Below are 24,174 nucleotides of genomic sequence, written 5' to 3'. Positions count from 1 at the left end.
CTTAGAGTTCATAACCAACCCCAATCTCTGGAGCTGGTTAAAGTAGCAAGTATCAATACAATTTATTTCGGTTTCATTTTTTTCCCTACTCACTTCTGGAACAGAATTTTGCAAAGAGAATGGCCGAAAAGCAATTTAAATTGAAAATGGTGGAATGGAAACAAGTTATGGGTAAACCATAGATGTTTCTCAATCCCTGTATAGTCTGGATGTTCAAGTCCTGTTGATTATGATCTTATTGTTCCTTCTTCCTCCTGGGTTGGTTTGAAGGCTTGGATAACAAATGAGACATTTTTAATGAACTTAAGTTAAATATTGATTCAAGGAGTGAACACAATTTCAATTAAATTTTATTCAATATTTATTTAAATAAACTTAACTCACTTTCCAATAGTTGTGTTTTACAACAGTTTGCTGTACCAAAATACATTTAGACATATTCTTTTTGCAAAAACATTTTTAAAAGAACCTGTTTAAGGAGAGTAACCAGCACTCTGACTTTTTCTAAGAAAAATGTATTAGAAAGTCCAGTCATAATTTTTTCCAATGGATCACACTTGTGGCTTGAACACCTATTACAGTTTGCATCTGACATCCAAAGAATGCAATGAGAGTTGCAATCTCCTCTCCACACTAAGAAAGTAACAGTAACAGAGTAGAATAAGAAGGAGAAACAAGAGGAGGAGGAGGAGGAGAACGAAAGAAAAGGAGAAAGAGGAAGGGGAGGAGGGGAGGAGGGGGAGAGGAAGAGGGGGAAGGTTCAGGAAAGAATTGGAAGGGAAAAGGGCATAACTTTATCTTTGGTGCCCAATGTGTGCCAAGTCTGCAGGTCCACAGCTACTAGGACTTGGCACAGGATTCAAATGCAGGCAGTCTGACTTCTGTCTAAGGACTACCAAATCCCCAGGCTTACTCCCCACAATAATGATGGCTCAGAAAACTCACTTCTTCAATTTTCTATTTGGGTTTACTCATTCTTTATCTCAAGAAATAATAGCATGCTAGGCACTAGGTGGCATAAGTGAGAAACAAGACAGAGCCCAGGCCCTGTTTTACATGCCTTTGAGTGTAGAATAAGAGAAAGAAAATGTTAACAAGTAAATAAACAAGACTAAATTCTGATAACTGCTCTAAAGGAAAAAAAGTTGCCCCAAGCAAGGAAATAGGAGGGACCTACTTCAGATGACACTGAAACCTCATTTAGTATAAACTCAGGTAGAGTCTAAAGGGACTCATTATGGATAACCAAAGACACTCCAATCACTCAGGAACTTCCAGGAGTTTTTGAAACTCTGTTCAAGGAATCAGAGACAAATACCAAATATATTCTTTTTTTTTTTTAACGTTTATTTATTTTTGATACAGAGAGAGACAGAGCATGAATAGGGCAGGTGCAGAGAGAGAGGGAGACACAGAATTCGAAGCAGGCTCCAAGCTCTGAGCCATCAGCCCAGAGCCCGACACGGGGCTTGAACTCACAGACCGCGAGATCGTGACCTGAGCTGAAGTCGGACGCTTAACCAACTGAGCCACCCAGGCTCCCCTATATATTCTTTGTTATATCACAAGAGACAGGAAAATTAAGTGGGTGTCCTGTAATATTTAGCAGTTAAAAACTAAAAGGTATCTGGCCTTGTTTTAGAGGTGAAAAGAGGTTATGGTTGAAACAGGAGGAGAAAACCCAAGAAGGAACCAGAAATGGTTCCAAGGAAAAAGCAAGGAGTTTTCTGCATCTCTTTTGCTTTAAATGAGACGTGCATATTCTGATACTAACACTGTATAGCCTACAAAATGAAGAGAACCTTTTCTAATAGAGCATATTTTATTTTACTCTTAAAAATAACAACACTGACCCTTCCAGATATTTGTGCTGGGAGATTCAAATCTAGGACCTTCTTGCCAACAGCCCACAGAAATTTCCCTTCAGCCTTTCAGGGAAGTTATTCTATGTTGCTACCTCCATTCGCTACCTCCGTTCTGTGAGCAAATTTCCTGCAACTTTTTAATTAGCTTAACATTCACAGAAGAGACAACAAATGAATGTGAATTATTTTATGAACACAAATAAGAGAAACATAAACAACATGGCACTAAGTCTTGTTAAACTGACACAGAAGAACAGGACTGAACGTGAACATGACACAGCAGCCAGGATCTGGGAGGGCCTCTGGCATTACGTCAGAGCCTGGATGGGAGGAGGGCTGGAGCTCATTAAGAAAAGGCCTGCCTAAACAGTAGTGCCCTGTTTCCTGGAACTGGGGCTAGCAGGCCTGTAGCTGGTTTGCACATTAATTGCCAACCATCCCCAGGCTGTCCAGGTAGAACTTGCAGTCCGAGTCTTGCATTGCCTGTACAATAACAAGAATGCAGCTTTGTGCTGACTGAGCAGTAACATTTTATCTGGTACATTAGTCTGATTTCTGATACTAATGGCCTTAAGTAAAATGGAGGATTTTAAATTTGATGGAAAAGAGCGCATACCTGTCGACTACGTGAAGGGGATAATGCAACCCATACCTACCTGTAACATCTGGGACCAGATCTGGAACTTCCAAGCCAAGTCTGATGATCTGCTTATTGCCACCTATCCTAAAGCAGGTAGGGGAGAGGGGAGAGGGGAAGGTGAAGAAGAGAGTTAGGAAGGTAAGTGGGGAAAGTACATTAATAATGAAATAAAGGAGTGGGAAATTGTTTACTGGACGGAGTGATATGGCTAAGATATATATCTTGTGGAAACTGAAACTACAGAAAAAAATATTAAAATGATGTACAAATTTTAAGAATTTAATTCTTCCTATGATGTACATATTTTTTTAATTTTTCTTTTTTGAGAGTGAGACAGAGACAGAGTGTGAGCAGGGGAGAGAGGAAGACACAGAATCTGAAACAGGCTCCAGGCTCTGTGCTGTCAGCACAGAGCCCGATGTGGGGCTCAAACTCACGAATGACGAGATCATGACCTAAGCCAAAGTCAGACACTTAACCCACTGAGCCACCCAGGTGCCCCTGATGTACATTTTTTTTTACTTCCCCAGTAAAGAGTGAATGAAAGAGCTGAGAACTAAAGGGCTAGATTTATTGATTTGTTTGTTCCCAATGCAGGCCCTTACTGCAGATCCTGTAAAAAAAAAAAAAAGAAAAAAACAAAACAAAACAAAACAAAACAAAACAAAAAACTTCTTTGTGTGTGTGAGCTAAAAAGGGGATCCCAAGGCTGATTTGGGGAAGAGTTATGGGAGCTTTGGTCCTGCAATGCTGATTTCACCTCAGCAGCCCCCAGAAGCCCTCAAAATTCTCTCAGTTCAGGGTCTGAGAACTACTGTTTTGATTTCCATCCTCCATCATGGCATGTTGTGAACCTACTTCCTTGTTTCAGTAATTAGTTTAACAGAAGTTGCTATAAAAGTAAGAATACTTGAGCCCAGCCACTGTATCATAAAAATTTTAGGATAAGCAGGGAGAAATAGTTCTCTACAGATTTTTGTGCATATTACATATATAGTAAAAATACACTATTTAATTCACAGCCAGATTGCATGTACATTTGTTCTTTGAAAAATCAAGTTACCTGTCAATAACCCCTCTTTCACACACACACTCACACACGCACACACACACACACACACACACACACATAAACACCAAAAAATCTAAACCTAAGCATTTTCTGAGATTTTATGTTCAAACCTCTCTTGAGTCTTTATATCTAATAATCCTAATAAAAGACTACCAGCAGATGAGAGCCTTAGACTCCTAATTTTCTAATCTTACTCATCGTGAGCCCATTCAGGATTAAACTTTCCTAAATTTGTGAATGTAAAAGAATTCACTGGTAAGAATCACATGTCATAGTCTTAATTTTGTCCACAACTCTACTTGATCATCATTTCAGCATAATGTTTAATAGTTAATCTTTCTCCGCCTCCCAAATGTGAGCAGCAAGATTTGGTTTATTTAAGGTTTTCATGGGTTAGGATTAATGGGGCTTCAACAATCCAAATAACACACTAAATAAATAATATGCTTGCCAGCTAATGTAATATTTAATCATCACTAAAACCTTATCCATTAATAAAGGCTAAATTTATTGGAGGGAAGAATGAACAAGCATGGATGAAAAATATGGCTTACACCTAAATTTTTAAAAGAGTAATAAGTACTCTGTGAATGAGCCAAGAGAAAAAATATATTATAAAATCACTGACCTCTAGAGGATGTATTGAGAAATTCCACTCATCCCCAAACCCCTAGCAACATGTGAACCTGCCCCATTTTTAGCTGGCCCATGGCTATAAATTCAGAGTGACCACCTAAAACCAGTACAAATAGCTCTAACTTTCTTTGACTAGATAGCTGAAGAAATATTGTTCTTTTATCCTGTAATAAAAGAGTTGGTGCCAGAAAATATTAGAGACCAACTCATCTACGATATAAAATGTAATTTTTTTCATTGTTTCCTAACCTATGCCCTTCCTGTAGAGCTAAAAGCACTAAATTGACAGTATGAGGAAAGGAGTCTATAATGAGATCTGATTTCAGAGAAAATAGGAAGATTAGCCCAGATTCATGATTCAGAGAACCATTCTCAAATTGTTCATCTTCCTGACATGGATTTGTCAGAATGTCTAGTACAATAGCTCTTCATCAAAGGATGAAGATTTAGTTGGTAGGCACTGTATCAGTCAGAATCAGACAGCACACAGAAACTGGGCCTGGGAGACAAAGGGCCCTTCTTCCAGTGGCTTCTTGCATTTGAGACACTGGGCAGCAAAATGTGGTATGGCCTCTGCAAAATTTCTATCTGTTGAAGCTACCTTTCAGGAAGAATGACCTCTATCTCTCTTCCACGTTTCAATGCATTTCATCAGGGGACTCTAAATAATATTCAGAATCTTAGTGGCAAAGAAGTCTAGATAATGCACTTTTTAGCATTTCAGTCCCTGAGATAAGGGGAAAATTGAGAAATGGGTGAAAATGGATACTAAGTACCAATGATCAATATCCAGCCCAGATACTAATTATTCACTTGTTCATTCAGCCAACACATATTAAGTAGCTCCTATGTAGCAGCCCTACTATGTGCTTGGGAAACGGTTTGAAAACCACATAGTGATTACTCTCCAGGAGATCATAATCAGGTGAGAAAGACCTTTCATTCTAGCTTTCTTATGAACAATGCAGCTATATCAATGAGATAACAATTCAAATTAATGGTTGTGACAGGCAAAAAAAAAATGAACTGCATATTTATCAATATAGTGTCCACTCCAAATTGCAGCCTTTATATAAAAATTCATATTGTGATAACATAAGACAAATAAAAAATGATGTTTTCTGAATTCCACTATAAACCTAGCTTTAAAATTCAGAGAGATATTCTAACAAATATGATCATATTTTAAGAAATGTAGTATACTAGAGGCGACTGGGTGGCTCAGTCAGTTAAGCATCCAACTTTGGCTCAGGTCATAATCTCACAGTCTGTGAGTTCGAACCCCACATTGGGCTCTGTGCTGACAGTTCAGAGCCTGGATCCTGCTTCAGATCCTGTGTCTCCCTCTCGCTGCCCTTCCCCTACTTGTGCTCTGTCTCTCCCTGTCTCTCAAAAATAAATAAATGTAAAAAAATCTTTAAGAAATGTAGTATACTAAATGTCTGTGCATCTTCATCTTACATGTGGAATAAGGAACAACATGGACTCAGGAGATAGTGGACTTAATACAAAATGAAGGTGATGTTGACAAAAGTCAACGAGCACCTACTTATATACGATTTCCTTTCATCGAATGGATAGTCCCATCCATGAGATCTGGTGAGTATGGAATAGCAACACTTGACTATGATCCTAAATATACACTGAGGGTTTTTTACTATCACATTCACAGGCATTCAAGCTGAAAAAAAATCATAGAAAAGACATAAGAATTAATACAACCACTTTGAAAAACTAGAAAAAAATTAAATTCTAGGCATTCAAGCATTACTAATGAATTATGTGACTGTATTTTTTTAACTGTGTCTGGCCGTTGCTAAACTCCAGACATTTTCTAATGGAGTTACTGATTATACACAAGTTTTTCTTCTCCATTAGAAATTAATTGTATTCCACAAAGTTGAGCCCAAGTGACATAATTTCATCATGGAAGGGTTTGAATCTTTTAGGTTCTTATTTGTTTGGTTTCTTGTTTGTTATGGCTAAAGACTGTTTTAGCTTTAAAAAATCATTCATAAGCTAGACATATTATCTCAGATCTACTGTTACAGTGCTCTCATAGTTACCTTGAATTGTTCAACTGTTCCTAAAGTAGTAATAATGGAAGCAGTAAGATGTTGAAGCAAATAGAAAAAAAATGGTGGTGAGTGATCAAAAATCAATTTTGCAGGTTTGGAACAAGCTAAGCAAATGCCCTCACCACGGACCCTGAAAACACATCTTCCCATCCAGTTGCTGCCACCATCCTTCCTAGAGAAAAACTGTAAGGTAAAAAGCAAAAGGAATTCACAATTTACTCCTTAAAACAACCCTAGAGTGGTCTTTAATTTCCTCTTAAGACACTTCACTTGTTAAAGAAGAGAGAGTCCATCTCTTCACAATAATCAATATGCAAATTGATTTGAGTCTTTTTGAAGTCCCACAAAAGTCAAAATCATAAGAATGCAGCATCAGAAAATCTCATCTGTATGGAATGTACCCACTTGAACATAATTTGTATGAGCAATAACCAAATACCAGTCTAATCCTCTTTTTGCTACTTTCCTAGATAATCTATGTAGCAAGAAATCCAAAGGACAATATGGTGTCTTATTACCATTTCCAAAGAATGAATAAAGCTCTTCCTGCTCCAGGAACCTGGGAAGAGTATTTTGAGAGTTTTCTGGCTGGGAAAGGTAAGAGAATTCAGTTTGTTTCTTTTCTGTCTCAAAATTCTCAAACACTCTAAAAAGAAAAAATCATTTCCTTAGAATATCTGGGCCTCTGCCTGCTTTACTGTGAAGAAATCATCAGTATGATACTCTCCCTCTCTTTAGGAAATCTCCTTTCAGTGGAATATTTGTTTGTTGGGCTTCTGTGATTCATTACCCTGTTTTTCATCCCTCCTTGCAGTGTGCTGGGGATCATGGCATGACCATGTGAAAGGATGGTGGAAAGCCAAAGATCAACACCGCATTGTCTACCTCTTCTATGAGGACCTGAAGAAGGTGAGGAGCAGTGCCATGTAAAATGTTCCCATTGGACTATAAGACATTTAAGTCATAATGTATGGACCCTACTGGGGACTCATAGATTGAAACAGGGAATAGAAAATGCTGCATTTCATTGGTTACTGCTGTCCATGAATCAAAGAACACATGGGATATCAGGAGTTTATGTATCACATAGTTTCATCTACAATTTCCTGGTGCTCTGGGGTATGGTACACTGTTTCCATATAGGCAAAATGCAAGTGATACCTTTATTTTCCTCTTTCATATCTATTTTAAAATTCCATTTAGAAAGTAAAACATTTCCTAGCACATTTTGTGTTTTTTCATCAGTACTTGAGAAACATCATAATTTCGAGAAATGGGTTAAGAATTTAGGGTGTAATGGAAAATACTAATGATTTAGATTCAAAATTCTTGAATTCAAAGTGTGGCTTTCCCTACTGGCAATTATTCTTGGTAAGGACACTTAACATCTTAGAGATTTACTTAGTTTCCCTAAATGCAAACACTAGATAGTAATATATACTCTTCCAAGATCTACTGTGAGGACTAAATAAGATGAGGTTCATGGGAGTTTACTATAAATTATAATATACCCAATACTATCTATGACTTAACTAAATACAGGGATCTATGAAAATTAGAGTCTCTGTTCTTCAATTATCACTGAAAGCCTTGCTACTCAAAAGATGTTTCACAGACTAGCTGCATGGGGCTCTCAGACCCCACATCAAGCCTACTAAGTCAGAATGTGCACCTTATAAGATGCCTTATAAAATGCCTAGGGGATTTGTGGGCACATTAGCTTAGATGTATGTCTCCTGGGTTCAGTCACTGCTGGGCCTCATCTAGCTGTTTCTACAGAATATCAAAAGAGTAAAACAGAATCATTTTTATTTTTTTAGTCAAGATACAATAGACAATTAACATTATATTATTTTCAGGTGTACAACATGATTTAATATTTGTATATGTTTTGACATGAGCACCACAATAAGTCCAGTTAACATCTATCACCACAGATAGAGAATTTTTTTCTTGTGATAAGAATTTTTAAGATCTATTTTCTTGGCAACTTTCAAATAGACAACATTGTATTATTAACTATAGTCACCATGCTACACATTACATACCCAGGACTTATTTTATAACTAGAAGTTTGTAACTTTTGTCTCCCTTCATCCATTTGCCCATCCTACTCTCTATCTCTGGCAACATCAATCTGTTCTCTGTATCTATAAGTTTGGTGGTTGTCGTTTAGATTCCACTCTACAGTTTCTTCAAACAGAAAAGGTCAGATATGCGCCCTATCTGCCCTATGTGCAGAGAGTTATCTACAGAATTCTACATTTAGATATTCAGTTAAGAAATATTATGGCAGGGAATCGTATAAGGGAAATGTTTGCTGTTTAATGAATAGATATGACAAACTGAGGAAGCCATAGAGGGAAGGAATACTCTGCTGTTAAACACAGAGTAGGAAAACTCCATGTAGGTGATGCTTGTCCACATGATATCAAATGTATCATTATAGGGTCAAAATAAGAATATATCATCAGGAATGATGCCCTTTTAATGGGGTATATCCTAATGTATTATGATGCCAGGAAGAAACTTTATTGAACAGGTAGTCTAACCTTAGAATCCCTAGAGCCCTTTTAAATATTTCTGTGATCATGTTCTGGAATGCCCCCTAACTAGTCACTCAAAGCTCAATATTCTCTGCACTCTTTTTTTTTTTTTTTTTTTTTCTGGTGTAATTTCTCTTAGCTTTTCTTTTTTTTTTTTCCTCTTTTTTAAAAATATTATTTAAATCCAAGTTAGTTAACATAAACTGTAATAATGGTTTCAGGAACACAATTTAGTGATTCATCACTTACATATAACACCCAGTGCTCATACCAACAAGTGCCCTCCTTAATGCCCATCACCCATTTAGTCCATCTCCCCACCCAACACCGCATCAGCAACCCTCAGTTTGTTCTCTGTGTTTACGAGTCTTTTATGGTTTGCCTCCCTCTCTGTTTTTATCTCGTTTTTCCTTCCCTTCCCCTATGTTCATCTGTTGTTTCTTAAATTCCACATATGAGTGAAATCATATGATTTTTTTCTTTCTCTGACTTATTCTCTTAGCATAATACATTCTAGTTCCATCCACATTGTTGCAAATGGCAAGATTTCATTCTTTTTGATTACTGAGTAGTATTCCATTGTATATATATTCCATATCTTCTTTATCCATTCATCAGTCAATGGACACTTGGGCTCTTTCCATAATTTGGCTATTGTTGATAGTGCTGATATAAACATTGGGGATTCCTAGTCTATGTGAAGCCAATTAATTAAGCACTTTTGACATCCAAGCTTTTAAAGCAGAAGACACAGATGTCAGGCTATGCCTTTCTACTTTCTTTCCCCTACCACTCCTCCTAGAGATAGGGACTTCCCACGGCCACAGCTCCCTAGGGTGGTGTGTCCCTCTGATGAGGAAACATTGGAACTCTCAGGAGCACATAAACATCTGGACATGCTGGGTAGTAGAATTACTAGTCATGGGTGTCTCTTGGGCACTCATGGGTGCAAAATAGTCCTCTCCCATTCTCCTGCCACCACTTACTTCCACCACTGAAATGGTCTGGGGACATTTCTATCAATGAAACAGGAGACAGCCTCCTTAAATTGTCTTACCCTATGCTTCCACAATACCTTTGCTCTTATCACCAGTCTATGGACTCTCCTTGTTGGATATTTAATTGACCAAGATCCCCACCCCCCGCGATAACTGACTTGCATGGGACACTTGGGCATAACTCTTAGTGAAACACTCTCCCTGCACTGCATGTCACTGTATGCTGAATGTTTCACTAACACTTCAGTTTTTGCTCCTATGTTAGAGCAAAAAAAGTTTAATAATTCCAGTTAATAAAAAAGAGAATATTATGGACCATCATGTTAAAATGAGTCATTTATGGATAGTTGAGCATTTGTGATATAAGATTTTTTAATTTTATCTCATGGCATGTTACTGATTACTGTTATTAATTCATTTCAGTATTCTTATTAAACCAATTGTTTTATATCAAATTTTCACTTTTCTTTCAACTCTCATCATAGAATCCAAAGCAAGAAATTCAGAAGCTGGCAGAATTTATTGGAAAAAACCTAGATCATGAAGTTCTAGATAAAATTCTCCATCACACTTCATTTGATGTTATGAAGCAGAATTCAATGGCAAACTATTCATCAATTCCTACTGAAATCATGAACCACTCTGTTTCTCCATTCATGAGAAAAGGTTTTTATATTTTCTTTTGATCATAATCTTAAAAGTGTTGTGCAACCTTTCATAGCCTTGGGGGAATTTTCTTTCCTGTGGCTAAGAAAAAAAAAAGCTCTATAACAAATGATTCTGGGATTCTTAGGAAACCACAAATGAAATGAAAACAATGTTCAGACAATTGAAGAGTAAGGTGTGGTGTCTAAATCCCACCCCTTCCCCCCCCCCAACTCTTCAGAGATCTTACTGATAAGGTGAAAGCACACAGAATTAAATGAGATAAGGCAAAGAATCCATTTTATAATGGATTTACAAGGGCTTTATGCTTTCAGTTAGATTTAATTCATTCCAAAATACTTACTGAGTGGCTACTATGTGCCTGGCACTGTTCTAGGTAATGTCTAGAGCAGTGAAAAAAATCACAAAATTGTCTCCCCTCATGAACATTATATTCTAGCCACAAATAAAATAAGCAAGAATACACAGGATAATAGATGATGGTAAGCACTACAGGGGGAAAAGGCAATCTGTGAAAAGGTAACAGGAGTTGCAATTGGAGAATTTGGGGGATTTTTTTTTTGTTTTTTTCCTCAGAACTATACCTTGAATTCTCTCACATACAAGCCCTTCCTGGTAGGTCTATACAATGAAAGCTATAGGCATAAGCACCTACCACACTTTGACGTGCAAAGAGGACAGGAGAAAAAGACAAGAAATCCCCCCATGCCTGCTGTTTTAATTACTGTAGTTTCATTTCCCCCATTAATGTGACTCAGTGGGTAATGGGCTCTCCCGTTACCAGATCAGATAAGAAATTCTTCTTCCCTTCAGAATGAAATTGACAGGTTAGCAACAGAAATGTTTTGTTCAATATTGCTTCCCAGGAAGGTAGAACAGAAATATTCACACAGAAACAGGAAAATAGAGAAATACAAATTGACTCTCTCCCACATGACTGTTTCAGGGACAGTTGGAGACTGGAAAAATCACTTTACTGTGGCTCAGAATGAGAGATTTGATGAAGACTACAAGAAGAAAATGGCTGATTCCAGTCTAACTTTCCACTTCCAATTCTCATAAAAAAGAAAACAAATTTTTTTTTTAGTTTATTACCTAATTTATTGGGTAATAATTAAATTTTGTTGCTCAGATCACATAATATTGGATTAGGTTCTCAGACTAGTTGTTTATTGTGTTTGCTTTTGTGCACTCTAAAAAAGTGGGGATAAAGCTAACAGAGATTGGGGACAAGGTGGAGAGTGGGAGGAGAATGGCAATGTGGAAGGAATGAGGTTCAATCATCACTAGTTAAAATCCTGGCATCATTGCTAATTATCATTATGTTTAAGTTTTCTACAGATCATGTGTTTGTTAACATTAAAAATTCTTCATTCCTTATATAAGAAAACATTAAAATTTTCAGAGTAAGTGTTCTTTCAGACTAACTTCTCAACACAGCACTAAAGTATGTAGATAGTGACTATTTCTCCCAGAAAGTAATTGGTAGCCAAGTAACCATCGTGTAACTCTGTTTCCCCCTGAAACTTTCCAATTCACTTCAGTGTTCTTTCTATAATACATCTATCCCTATCAATTACCACATCCTATATACTTAACTCTCTCTCTCTCACCTCAGCCAGTGCTATGATTCAGTCTTGGAGTCATATCTTGATTTGCCTCCTTCCAGTGAATCCATAATCATATGCTAATCCACCAACAATATCTCAGTTTTTCTTGTATGAAGTCTCATTTCTATAGCCACCCTTCTGGTTCAGAAACCTTTTACCCATACTAGTGTAAGCTTCCTAATTTCTCTCTTCCTCGCAAATCTATTAGGGTTACTTTCCTAAAACAGGATTGTGATTGTATTTTCCTTAGCTCTAAATAATACTTCAATGACGCTGAATTTACAGTGGCTGAAAGATAAATCCCATGCTTTTTAGCCATCAATTCATAGGCAGCTATAAACATATGATATGGTTGATCTCATCTTCCAAACCACTTTTCTAGCTTAATTTCATCTTCTAAACCATCTCCTTACTTCAGCAAATTAGCTACTCACTGAGCCCTGATATCTTGCAGGTTCCTACCCTACTAGTTTTATTTTCACCATGCCTCTATCTGAAAACATATTCTACCTATCCAAACCATATAACATGCCTCAATAACCAGGACAAGTGGTTCATTCCTTCTGCAAATACTGAAAACTGAAGAGATCATTTGTTCTTCTGAAGTTCTCTACACTTAGTATAATTCTTTTGTGATTAAGATTAAAGTATATTACATCTCTTATATGTATATATTGTCTTTCTTGTGCTTATTAAAATTTTCACTTATTTATTTTTTTCCAAGATAGAAACATTGCTATATACTTCATTGCATCAAACAAAATAGGACAAGCACGAAAATAAGTAACTGAAAGAATATGTCTGTCAAGGAAATTCAAAACAGCTAACTTTTTATATAGTAGTACCTAAATTTATATTTAAGTAGTACCTATAAAAGTTATCATCTTTAACTGCTGTCCAATATACTAGCTACAAGTGCCTATTTAAATTAATTAAAAATAGATAAAATCTAGTTCCTCATTTCCACCAGTTAAGTTTCAAATGCTCACTAGCCACACATACCTAGTAGCTATTACTTGGACATTAGAAAATATTTCTATCATCCAGAAAAGTTGTATTGGATAAGACATTTTATTTTTATAACAATTCTTTGAATGTGGCAGTATTATCCCACAGAGAAAACTAAAACTAAAGTTCAGAGATATTAGTTAAGTTACTCAAATAAGAAATGTTGGAATTTACTTTCAAACACAGCTCCAATGGTTCCAAAACCCGCATTTTTAACTGTTCAAAATAGAGTCTCTCCCTTCCTGTTCTTGCCACAGTCCCATCACAGGTTCATAATGATCACTGCTAACTAAAGGATGCCCAACCCAGACCCAGACCTAAAAATAACCAGACTGTCAAGATGTCAGCCACTCCCCACCATGATCAAGTGAAGCTTAACAATAGTCTATTGAATATCTAAAATATTCCCACTGTCCACATGCTCTGAAGTAGACAGAGTCCTAAGCCAACAATAGCTTCCCACTTGGCACCCCTAGCATCTGAAATCTGTTTTTTATACCTTTATATCTCTAAAGTTCTCTGTGAAATTGGTTACAATACCTGCAGGCTCTTATCTGAATGCAGTGCTTTCTGTGACTATGTTCAGTTCTCCCCCACATACCACCACTACCCCCAAGACACCAAAATCCATGCTCTGCCCTGCTGCCTCACAAAGATAACTCAGAGGAAGGGGGCATGTGCTCAGCCCATGGCTCTTGGACTTTTGACCTTGCACTCAAGTTGCTACCTCTTACCTTCCTCTCCCCTTCAGTCTTTCAAAACCATTGATTAGCATATTATATTCTAGATCTAGTCAAAATTGTTTCCATTTTAGCAGAAAATTGCAATAATGTATTTAGTCTTTGTAATACTTCTGATACATAGAATCTATCAAATACAGAGTGCACATTCTATGTTTTATCATATGTGAGCGATAACCTTTAACTCCTATGGAAGAAGTCTAGGTTTGAATCAAGAAAATTAAGAAAGCTTGATTTGGTATGAAATGTATTTATTTTTAAAATTATATTTCTATTGATACTTTACTAATAGACAGGAGCCAAGTAGCATTATGGTTCATTCACACCAAATTGTCTCTAGCATTGCTAAGAATATATGTTCTTTTTAATGTTTTATATAGAATCATAATACTGATTTTTTGCAGTAAAATATTACTTCTTGCATCTCTATACATGCACTTTGATTTTCCTTACTATTTTCTTTTTTAAATGTTTTATTTATTTTTGAGATAGAGAGTGTAGGCGGGGGACAGGAAGAGAGAGGAGGGACAGAGGATCCAAAGCAGGGTCTGCACTGACAGGCTGACAGCAGTGAGCCCAGTGTGGAGCTCAAACTCATGAACCATGAGATCATGACCTAAGCTGAAGTCAGACACCAAACCAACTGACCCACTCAGGAACCCCAAAAATGCCCCAATAAAACAGGAAATTAGAAAGTAAATGGTTTCTGACTCCCCAGACTAGAGCACTAATGAAAAAGGTAAATGCCACAGTTCACCACAGCACCAGAGAGACTACAATATGAAAGATACCAACGTGAGCAAGAGATCACAAGTTCTTAATAAAGAAAAAAAAACTTAACTGAGAAAGTATACAAGAAGATCAAAGAAGTCACACCCCAAAAAGGCTTGAGAGGTCCTCAGAATTTCTAGCTAGGCTGAATGACAGTGGTCTTGCCTTATACAAAGCAAATATGTAAAGACTGGAAAAAGTTACTATTTTTTTTTCAAATGCCCAAATCACAACATGAGGTCATAAGGCATAAAAAGAAACAGAGAAACATAGCCAATCAAAAAAACAAAATATATCTCCAGAAATAAGTCCTAAATAAACAGATATCTATGAATTATTTGACAAAGATCCAAAATAATCATCTTAAATATGCTCAATAAGTTTTAAAAAAAAAGAACACAGAAAGCTAACTAAATAAAATCAGGAAAATAATGCATGAATAAAATAAGAATATCAACAAAGAGACAGGAACTACCAAAAAAAGAAGAAGAACTTGGGGCACCTGGGTGGCTCAGTCAGGTAAGCATCCAACTCTTGATTTTGGCTCAGGTTATGATCCCAGGGTCATGGGACCAAGTCCCATGTCAGGCTCCATGTTGACTATGGAGACTTCTCAGGACATTCCCTCTCTCTCTCTCTGTCTCTTCTCTCTCTCTCTCTCTCTCTCTCTCTCTCTCTCTCCTCTCTTTTCTCTCTCTCTCTCTCTCTTTTCTCTCTCTTTTCTCTCTCTCTCTCTCTCTGTCTCTCTCCCTCCCTCTCTATGCCTCTCTCCCTCAATTTCTCTCTCTCTCTCTCTCAAAATGAAAAGAAAAGAACTTAACAAATTCTGGAGCTAAAGAATACAATAACCAGATTGAAAATTTCCTAGAGGTATTAAACAAGAGACTTGGTTAAACAGAAGAAAGAATCCATGAACATGGAGAAAATGAGTCAGAAAGGCAAAAAGAAGAAAGTATGAAGAAAATCAAAAAGAGCCTAAGGGACTCATGAGAGACCATCAAAAACAATGTGGAAGCCCCAGACGAATAGAACAAAGGGCAGAAAGATTATTTCAAAAAAGAACAGGTGAAAAATTCCCAAATCTGAGGAAAGTAATGTAAAGAGAAATCCAAGAATTTCAACAAATTGCCAATACACATTATTATCAAACTGTAAAAATTACAAAGAGAGAATTTTAACAGTAGGAGGAGAAAAGCAACTCATCACATACAAAAAGAAAAAGTATTTTAAGATTATCAATTAATTTCTCAACAGAAAACTTATAGGCCAGAAGACAAGGATCACACACACACACACACACACACACACATTCAGGTGATATATTTCAGAAAGTGTGGAAAGAAAAACAAACTGCCAACTAAGAATACTGTATCTTGCAAAAACTGACCTTAAAAAATGAAGGAGAGAAGGACCCTGGGAAGATAGCAGAGTAGAAAGCACCAGAAATCTGTGTCCCCCACCTAGACAGCAAGTGCACCTTCAAAATACCCATGATATAACCATTTTGGAACTCTGGAGTCCATTGAAGACCTGTAAATTCAAAGGAAAGGCTTGAACTGTAACTTGCCATTAAGTTGAGCCAATTTCAGCCCTTAGAACAATAGTAGCTCCCATAAACTGCTGCCAGCACCATGGCAAGCAACTATACACATGTTCCTGAAACAAACTACACACAGTTTTTGGCGGAGCCAAAGTGGGCAAAAAGGACCCTCTCCTTTTTGATAGATAACTATCAGGCATCTGTGCTTTTATCACTGATTGCACCAAACACACCAGTGCTGACAAAGAGGTAGCTGGCCATCATTAGTGCACCTCCCCCAATTGTTGCAATCCCCTCCTTCTCTAGATGAAGTGGTTTCCAGGGGATTTAATGGACTAGTACCCTTTTTCTCTCTTCATTTTCCTCTTTTCCCCTTTTTGAAAGTCAAATATTAAAGACTAGGAAATTCTAAAGTAACTACATATTCAGAGAAAATTAAAAAGTGGCCACTTATATGCCCAAGGAAAGGCATGTGTTCAGAAAAGACTTGAGAATATCTTAAGTCTACATCTCAGAAAGAGTCTTTGCAAAGAGGCAGCTGATAGCAATAAAAAAAAAGATAAACAAAGACAATAACAAAAAAAACAGCACACCCTGGGGAAGAGGAAGAATCTGATTCCCAAAATTATCACATTATTAGATTCTTATGTCCAGTTTTTAATGATCACAAAGCACACAAAGAATCATGAAAGTATGGTCCCTTCAAAGGAAAAAAAATCAACAGAAACCATCCCAGGAAAAGAACAAATGGCAGATCTACTAGACAAAAACTTTAAAACAACTGTCTTAAAGATTCCCCAAGTATTAAAGGAATACATGGAGAAAGTAAAGAAAATAACTTAGGAACAAAATGAAATATCAATAAAGAGATAACAATAAACAGAAAGCTAAAATGTTAAAATGGGAAATTAAAATAACAGAAATAAAAAATTTACTGAAGGTAATCAAAGGCAGCTTTGAACAGAGAGATGAAAGAATCAGCAAACTTGAAGATAGAATGATGGAAATTATCAGTCTAAGAAACAGGAAGGAAAAGACTGAAAAAAGTGAACAGAAACTAAGGGACCTGTGGGACACAATCAAATGGGCCAACATATGTGTTGTGGGAGTCCTAAAAGCAAAAGAGAAAGAAAAAGTGGCAGAGAAAATACTTGAAGATATAATGGCTGAAAATGTCCCAAATTTTATGAAAGACATGAATATGAATATTCAAAAAGCTCAATAAACTCAAAGTAAAATGAACTCAGAGAGACAAGATACATTATAATTATAATTTTGAAAGACAAAGAAAGAGAGAAACTTCAAAGGAGCAAGAGATAAGGCACTCTTAACATAAAAGGATCTTTAATAATAGCACATTCTTCATCAGAAACTTCAAACACCAGAATGAAGTGGGTTAATGTATTCAAACTGCTAAAAGAAAAATACTATCAGCAAGAATCCTATAGCCAGCAAAACTGTCCTTCAAAAGTGAGAAAGAAGTTAAGATATCCCCAGATAAACAAAAGTTGTAAGAATTTGTTTTCATTAGACCTGTCCTACATAATGAAACGAAAGGATACTAGACAGTAACTCAAGCCATAAGAAGAAATAGATAAGATTACATGTTAGGCCACAAAACAAGTCCCAATAAATTTAAGATTGAAATCATATCATGCATCTTTTCTGACCACAACTGCATGAAACTAAAAATGAATCACAATTTTAAAAAAACTGGAAAAAATACAAACACTTGGAAGCTAAACCAAATGCTACTGAATAACCAAGAGTTTACGAAGAAATAACCAATGGGTTTATGAGAAATATGGGTTATGAAAAATAACCAATGGGTTTATGAGAAAGAAGCAGTAGCTGGGGGCATCACATTTCCTGATTCCAAACTGTATCACAAAACTATACTAATCAAAACAATATGGTATTGCCAAAGAATTAAAGATAAATGGAAGAGAATAAAGAGCCCAGAAATAAGCCTGCATATAAATGGTCAATTAATTTACAGCGAAGAAGCCAAGAATATAATGGGAAAATGATAGTCTTTACAATAAGTAACACTGGGAAAACTGGATAGCCATATGCAAAACAATGAAATTGCACCACTATCTTGCACCATTTACAGAATTCAGATCAAAATAGATCAAAGACTTGACCATAAGACCTAAAACTATAAAACTCCTAGAAGACAATATACGGGGTAAAGCTCCTTGACATCAGTCTTAGCAATGATTTTTGGATTTGACACCAAAAGCAAAGGCACCATAAGTATAAATAAACACTGGAACTATATCAACCTAAAAGGCTTTTTCACAGCAAAGGAAACAACAAAATAATAAGGCAAACTATAAAATGGGAGAAACTATTTCCAAGTCATAAATTTGCTAAGTGGTTAATATCCTAAATATATATAATACTCATACAACTTAATACCAAAAAAATCCAATTAAATAATGGACAGAGGATCTGAATATATTTTTCCAAAGAAGACATATAAATGGACACAGGTATGTGAAAAGTTACTCAACATCTCTAATCAGAGAAATTGCAAATCAAAACCATAATGAAATACCATCTCATACCTGTTAGAATGGCTATCATCAAAAAGACAAGATAACAAGTGTTGGAAAGGATGTGGAGAAAACTATGGTAAAGATGTACACTGTTGGTAGGAATGTAAATTGATGAAGCAACTGTGTTAAATAATAAGGAGGTTCCTCAAAAATTAAAAATAGAACTACCACATGATCATGCAATCCCACATCTGGGTATGTATCCAAAGAAAATGGAAACTGGATATCTGCACTTCCATGTTGCAGCATTATTCACAATAGCTGAGATATGGAAACAGCTAAGTGTCCATCAGTGGATGAATGCATAAAGAAAATGTGATGGATGGATGGATGGATGGAAACATATATTCATAAACATGTACATATAATAAAATATTATTTAGCCATGAGAAAGAAGGAAATTCTGTCATTTGTGATAACGTAAATGGACCTTAAAGTCATTATGTTTGGTAAAATGAGCTTCACAGAAAAAGACAAACACTGCATGGTATCACTTAAATGTGAAAATTTTTTTAAAAAGTCAAACTGATAGAGCAGAGGGTAGGAAATTGGTTGGCAGGAGCTGGGGAGTGCTGGAAATAGTGAAAGTTTGGTAAATGGGTACAAACTTTCAACTATAAGATGAATAAGATGAACCTAATGTAAAACATGGTGACTATAGTTGATAACACTGTTTTGTATAACTTAAATTAGCTAAGAGAATAGAACTTAAATGTACTTAAAAAAAGGATAAATATACAAGATGAGGGATGTGTTAATTAGCTGCATGGCAGGAATCCTTTCATAATGTACCTGTATATCAAATTACCACAACATACACTTTAATATCTTACAAGTTTTATGTCAATTATACCTGAGTAGAGCTGATTTAAAAAGAAAAGAGAATATGGAACTCTATGGGTTATTTTTGCAACTCTTCTTTAAATGTAAGATTTTTCTCAATGCAAATAATTAAACAGCACAGCCCTAAATGGGTCAAAAAAGAAAATATGAGGGAAATTTAAAATACTCTGAGCTGAATGAAATACAACTTACCAAAAATTATAGAATGCAGTGTTTAAAGAAATGCTCACCAGGAAACTTACAGTTATAAATGGCTATAATAAAAAAAATTTTAACATAGAAGAAATCAATAACAATTTATTTCCTTCTGTCATAGACTCTAAGTCTAAAGTTCTCTCTTGTCTAGCAAGAAAGTAGGATGCAGGATGAAAAGCGAGAGATGGCTAATGTCTGGGAAAATACAAGAACCCCAAATAAGGGTCCTTGCCCTGTTTTGATTAGGATCAGAAGGCTCACAAACATGGCAATGGATGTGCATAAAGAGGCAATGAATCTGTGAACATTAACTTGTGGACATGAGGGGAAGGGGGTCTTGAAGATATTCAAGGTTAGGGGTTTGGGTTAATACAAAACAAAATCTGGGTGCCGGGCAGTCGGGAGGAAGGTTGTTTACTGCAGACATGAGGCAGCACATCTGTTTATCTTAGCTAGACAGATAGGAGAAATAACCTCAGGGTTAAGAAGGCACCTTTTCTTTTGTTAACCATCTCCGCTCTGGGCTGCTTTGCCTGCAACGCAGCAGTCCATAGTCCAATTCACCTAACCTGGCCCTATCCTCCTGTGAAAGGAGCCTTTCTGCTATAGTACTAAAGCAGGGATGCTTCCACCCTGAATATCTAATCTTGTTTATTTCATATACCTATGTATTGGGCACCTTTGCGCCTGTTCCTATTTGGGGCTTTGCCCCCCCTCTCTATTCTGGGGATTCTGCATCCCCTGTCTATTTTGGGATGCCTTTGCACCACCCTATTCCTGGCGCCTTTGCACGGGCATATTCTTGGGGTGCCTTTGCACCCCCTAATCTTGGGGTGCCAATCTGGTTTACCCAAATTCAGTGTGAGTATATTATGGCTTTGTATCTCTTTATGCCTTGTTAACCCATTGGTATAAGCCTGGGGGATTCCTAAGCTTATCCCCTACATCCTTGTACCTCAGGAAACTGGTAAAAGAATAGTATACTAAGTCCAAAAGAAGAAGAAGGAAAAATATAAAGTACAGAGCAAAAATATGTGAAATAGTGATTAGAAAAACAATAAGGAAAATCAATAAAATGAAAAGGTAGCTCTTTGAAAATATCAACAAAATCATTACATCAGTTCTTTAGTTCAACAGACCAAGAAAAAAAGAAAGAGGAGTCATCATGCTAAAATTAGGAATGAAAAGAGGAGACATCACTGTGAATAATTGCATGCCAATAAATTGTATAACACAGGAAAAAGGATAAATCCCTAGAAACTGCTGAAGTTGACTCATGAAATTGAAATTCTGAATAGATCTGTAACAAATAAAGAGACAAGAAATTAAGAATCAAGAAAATTTCTATAAAGAAAAGCCCAAGACTAGCTTCCTTCCCTGGTGAATTATGTCAAACATTTAAAAAATCAATATCAGTCTTTCACAAATTCTTCCAAGATAAAAAAGGAAAGAACACTTCCCAACTCATCCTATGATGCCCTAATAACAAAGTTAGCCAAAGACAATCATAAGAAAGAAAACTACAGATCAGTATCTCTGATGTAAAAAATCTTCAACAATATACTAGCAACTGTCACCAGCAATACATAATATATAAAAAGAATTATATACCACATTAATAGCATAACAGACAAAAACCACATGATCATTTCAATAAATGAAAATCTTTTTCCTTATCTTTTTTCTTTTTTAAAACTTTTATTTAAATTCCAGTTATTTAACATATAGTGTAATAATAGTTCAGGTGTACAATTTAGTGATTCAATACTTATATACATCACCCAGTGATCATCAAAACAAGTGCACTCCTTGATTTCCAACACCTATTGCACCCATCCTCCCACCCACCTCCCCTCTGGTGACCATCAGTTTGTTCTCCATAGTTAAAGTCTGTTTCTTGGTTTGCCTCTTTGTTTTCTACCCCCAAGTTCATTTGTTCTGTTTCTTAACTGCTACATATGAATGAAATCATATGGTATTTGCCTTTCTCTAATCAACTTATTTCACTTCACATAATACTCTATAGTTCCATTCATGACATTGCAAATGGCAAGATTTCATTCTTTTTTTGGCTAATTTTCCATTGTATATATACATACCACATCTTTAATTTCGCTATATAGATAATGCTGCTACAAACATCAGGGTGCACATATACCTTTGAATTAGTCTTTTTGTATTCTTTGGGTAAATACCTAGTAGTGCAATTGCTGGATTTTAAGGTAGGTCTATTTTTAAGTTTTGGAGGAACCTCCATGCTGTTTTCCATAGTGGCTCCACCAGGTTGCATTCCCACAAACAGTGCAAGAGACTTCCCCTTCTCCACATCCTCGCCAACAGCTATTGTTTCTTGAGCTGTTAATTTTAGCCATTCTGGCAATTTCCCTGATGATCAGTGATGTTGAGCATCTTTTCATGTGTCTGTGGACCATCTGGATGTCTTCTTTGGAAAAAGGTCTATTCATGTCTTTTTTTTAAATTTTTTTTTAACGTTTCATTTATTTTTGAGACAGGGAGAAACAGAGCATGAACAGGGGAGGGTCAGAGAGAGGGAGACACAGAATCTGAAACAGGATCCAGGCTCTGAGCTGTCAGCACAGAGCCCGACGCGGGGCTCGAACTCACGGACCGCGAGGTCATGACCTGAGCCGAAGTCGGCCGCTTAACCAACTGAGCCACCCAGGCGCCCCCCAAAAAATGTCTATTCACACAGATTGCCACGATATGACTACATACTTAATACCTAAATACCTAAATACTTAATACCTAAATCAAAATCAGGAGACTTACTATTGAAAGTTGACTGAGTTCATGAAAAAAGCCAAGAGTAGAGAGGCATCTAAGTGCATTCATTTCTTCATGTATGTCCTTCTTTCATGTGCTGGTGCTCTGCCAAAACCAGAATTTCAATGCATCACTTTCCAGTCTACATCATTGCTCACAAAATAACCACTAACTATATAAAACTTTGTTTTCATATAGTAACAATTCTCAGTGATGAATAAAAATAGAAAGTCATTAAAACTTTTCTCCCTCACTGTTTATTATACTAAAAACTATGGCTCTGACATCACTAAAATTTCTCTCTCATTTTTTCTTCTTCACCCCCAACCCTCTACTTTACCATCTACTTTCAGAAATCTCTGTAGAAAAAGTCTCAAGGACAATTTGGTGTCCTATTTCAGAGGAAGAATAAAACGCTTCCTTCTCCAGAAACATGGGATGAGTTTTATGAAAGTTTTCCAACTAAGAAAGGTGAGAGAATTTAGCTAAGTTTTCTTCTTTTATCAATAATCTTACTTATGCTGGCAAGTGCTGTAGAAAATGTTAGAAATAATATCTGGACACTGTAACATGGGTTTTACCTTCTCTAAAATAAGGGAATTATTTTTGTGGATTGTCTCCTATCTTCATAAATCCTTTCAGTGAATTACTGGGATCACGTAGACAGTCAAGACACACTGCCCCATTTTTCTTCTATGTCTTGCGGTGTGTTGGAGTTCTTGGCATGACATGAAAGGTTGATAGAAAGTCAACAAGCAACACTGCATTCTCTACCTCTTCTATGAGGATATGATGGAAATGAGGGACAGTGTGGAATAGCACAATTTTCCATATCTCCAAGGCATGCTTTGGAAATAATGACATGTTCACTCTTTCAACAAAGAGTTATTGACTGCTTGACTATGTGCCATGTTCTATTTTGCACTGACTGACTCACCACCACCAGGTACTCACCCATGAAGAGACAGGAGAAAATAGTGGCAATTAGGAAATATTGTATATTCATCAACATGTACATGGAATATCATAAAGTCATGAATCAAGGAAGCTCTCATGGAAATTCATGGAATCCTCCCTGGTCTGTGAACACAAAGACTGACTAGTATACATTTAGGTACACCTCTAGTTAACACATTTCCTTGATCCTCAAAATTCCAAAGCTAGTTTTGCAATAATTGCTTGACATTTTGTTAATACTGACTAGTTTGTGTTTATATAAGAGGAAAAGCTATATTTAAAATTACAACTTTAAAAAAATTCTACATCAAGACACAAATAATACCAGCAGCAATATAACCTAAGAAGAGTAAGAATATTTAATACCAATTTATCTCATGAAGGTCAGTGTTTTGAACCTATCATCACTCTAGTTCCTTTTTTTCTATTTATAGTATGCTAATTTGATATACTTCCAAACCTATGCTAATTTGATATACTTCAAAACCTGTTTTTATTTTTATTAAATTCCCAATTCTCTTTTAACTTTCTTCTTAGGATCCAAAGTGTAAATTTGAAAAGGTGCTGGAATTCATTGGGAAGTAATCAGATGAAATTCTAGACTAAAGTGACAATCACACCTTCTTTGGTGTAGTGAAGAAGAATCCAATGACAGACAATT

At 36.3% G+C, this 24,174-nt stretch overlaps 1 protein-coding gene across 2 annotated transcripts; it reads left to right on the top strand.

Moving 5' to 3' along the window:
- Window positions 1-2,209: 2,209 nt before the first annotated feature.
- SULT1C4 (sulfotransferase family 1C member 4) lies at window positions 2,210-12,755 on the top strand. 2 transcript variants are annotated; one of them, XM_007097759.3, is made up of 7 exons: window positions 2,212-2,598; window positions 5,687-5,812; window positions 6,384-6,481; window positions 6,762-6,888; window positions 7,106-7,200; window positions 10,321-10,501; window positions 11,448-12,755. In XM_007097759.3, the coding sequence occupies exons 1-7, from the start codon at window positions 2,430-2,432 to the stop codon at window positions 11,561-11,563; spliced, it is 912 nt and encodes a 303-aa protein (XP_007097821.1). In that variant the 5' UTR covers window positions 2,212-2,429; the 3' UTR covers window positions 11,564-12,755. The 2 variants fall into 2 exon arrangements, with proteins under 2 accessions (XP_015400100.1, XP_007097821.1); XM_015544614.2 differs by lacking the exon at window positions 5,687-5,812 and having other exon boundaries at window positions 2,210-2,598.
- The last annotated feature ends 11,419 nt before the right edge of the window (window positions 12,756-24,174 follow it).

Source organism: Panthera tigris, chromosome A3 (assembly GCF_018350195.1).
Source record: "Panthera tigris isolate Pti1 chromosome A3, P.tigris_Pti1_mat1.1, whole genome shotgun sequence".
NCBI lineage: Eukaryota > Metazoa > Chordata > Mammalia > Carnivora > Felidae > Panthera > Panthera tigris.
The sequence above is the reverse complement of the archived record's forward strand: the minus strand, read 5'-3'. Positions and strand labels throughout refer to the sequence as shown.

What these genes read in the sequence shown, in the direction of transcription:
- SULT1C4 (XM_007097759.3), top strand. Translation starts at nt 2,430, where the DNA reads ATGGCCTTAAGTAAAATGGAGGATTTTAAATTTGATGGAAAAGAGCGC. An exon ending in TGCCACCTATCCTAAAGCAG is followed by an intron (nt 2,599 to 5,686) that starts GTAGGGGAGAGG and finishes ATGTGGAATAAG; the next exon opens with GAACAACATGGACTCAGGAG. An exon ending in GAGTTTTCTGGCTGGGAAAG is followed by an intron (nt 6,889 to 7,105) that starts GTAAGAGAATTC and finishes CCCTCCTTGCAG; the next exon opens with TGTGCTGGGGATCATGGCAT.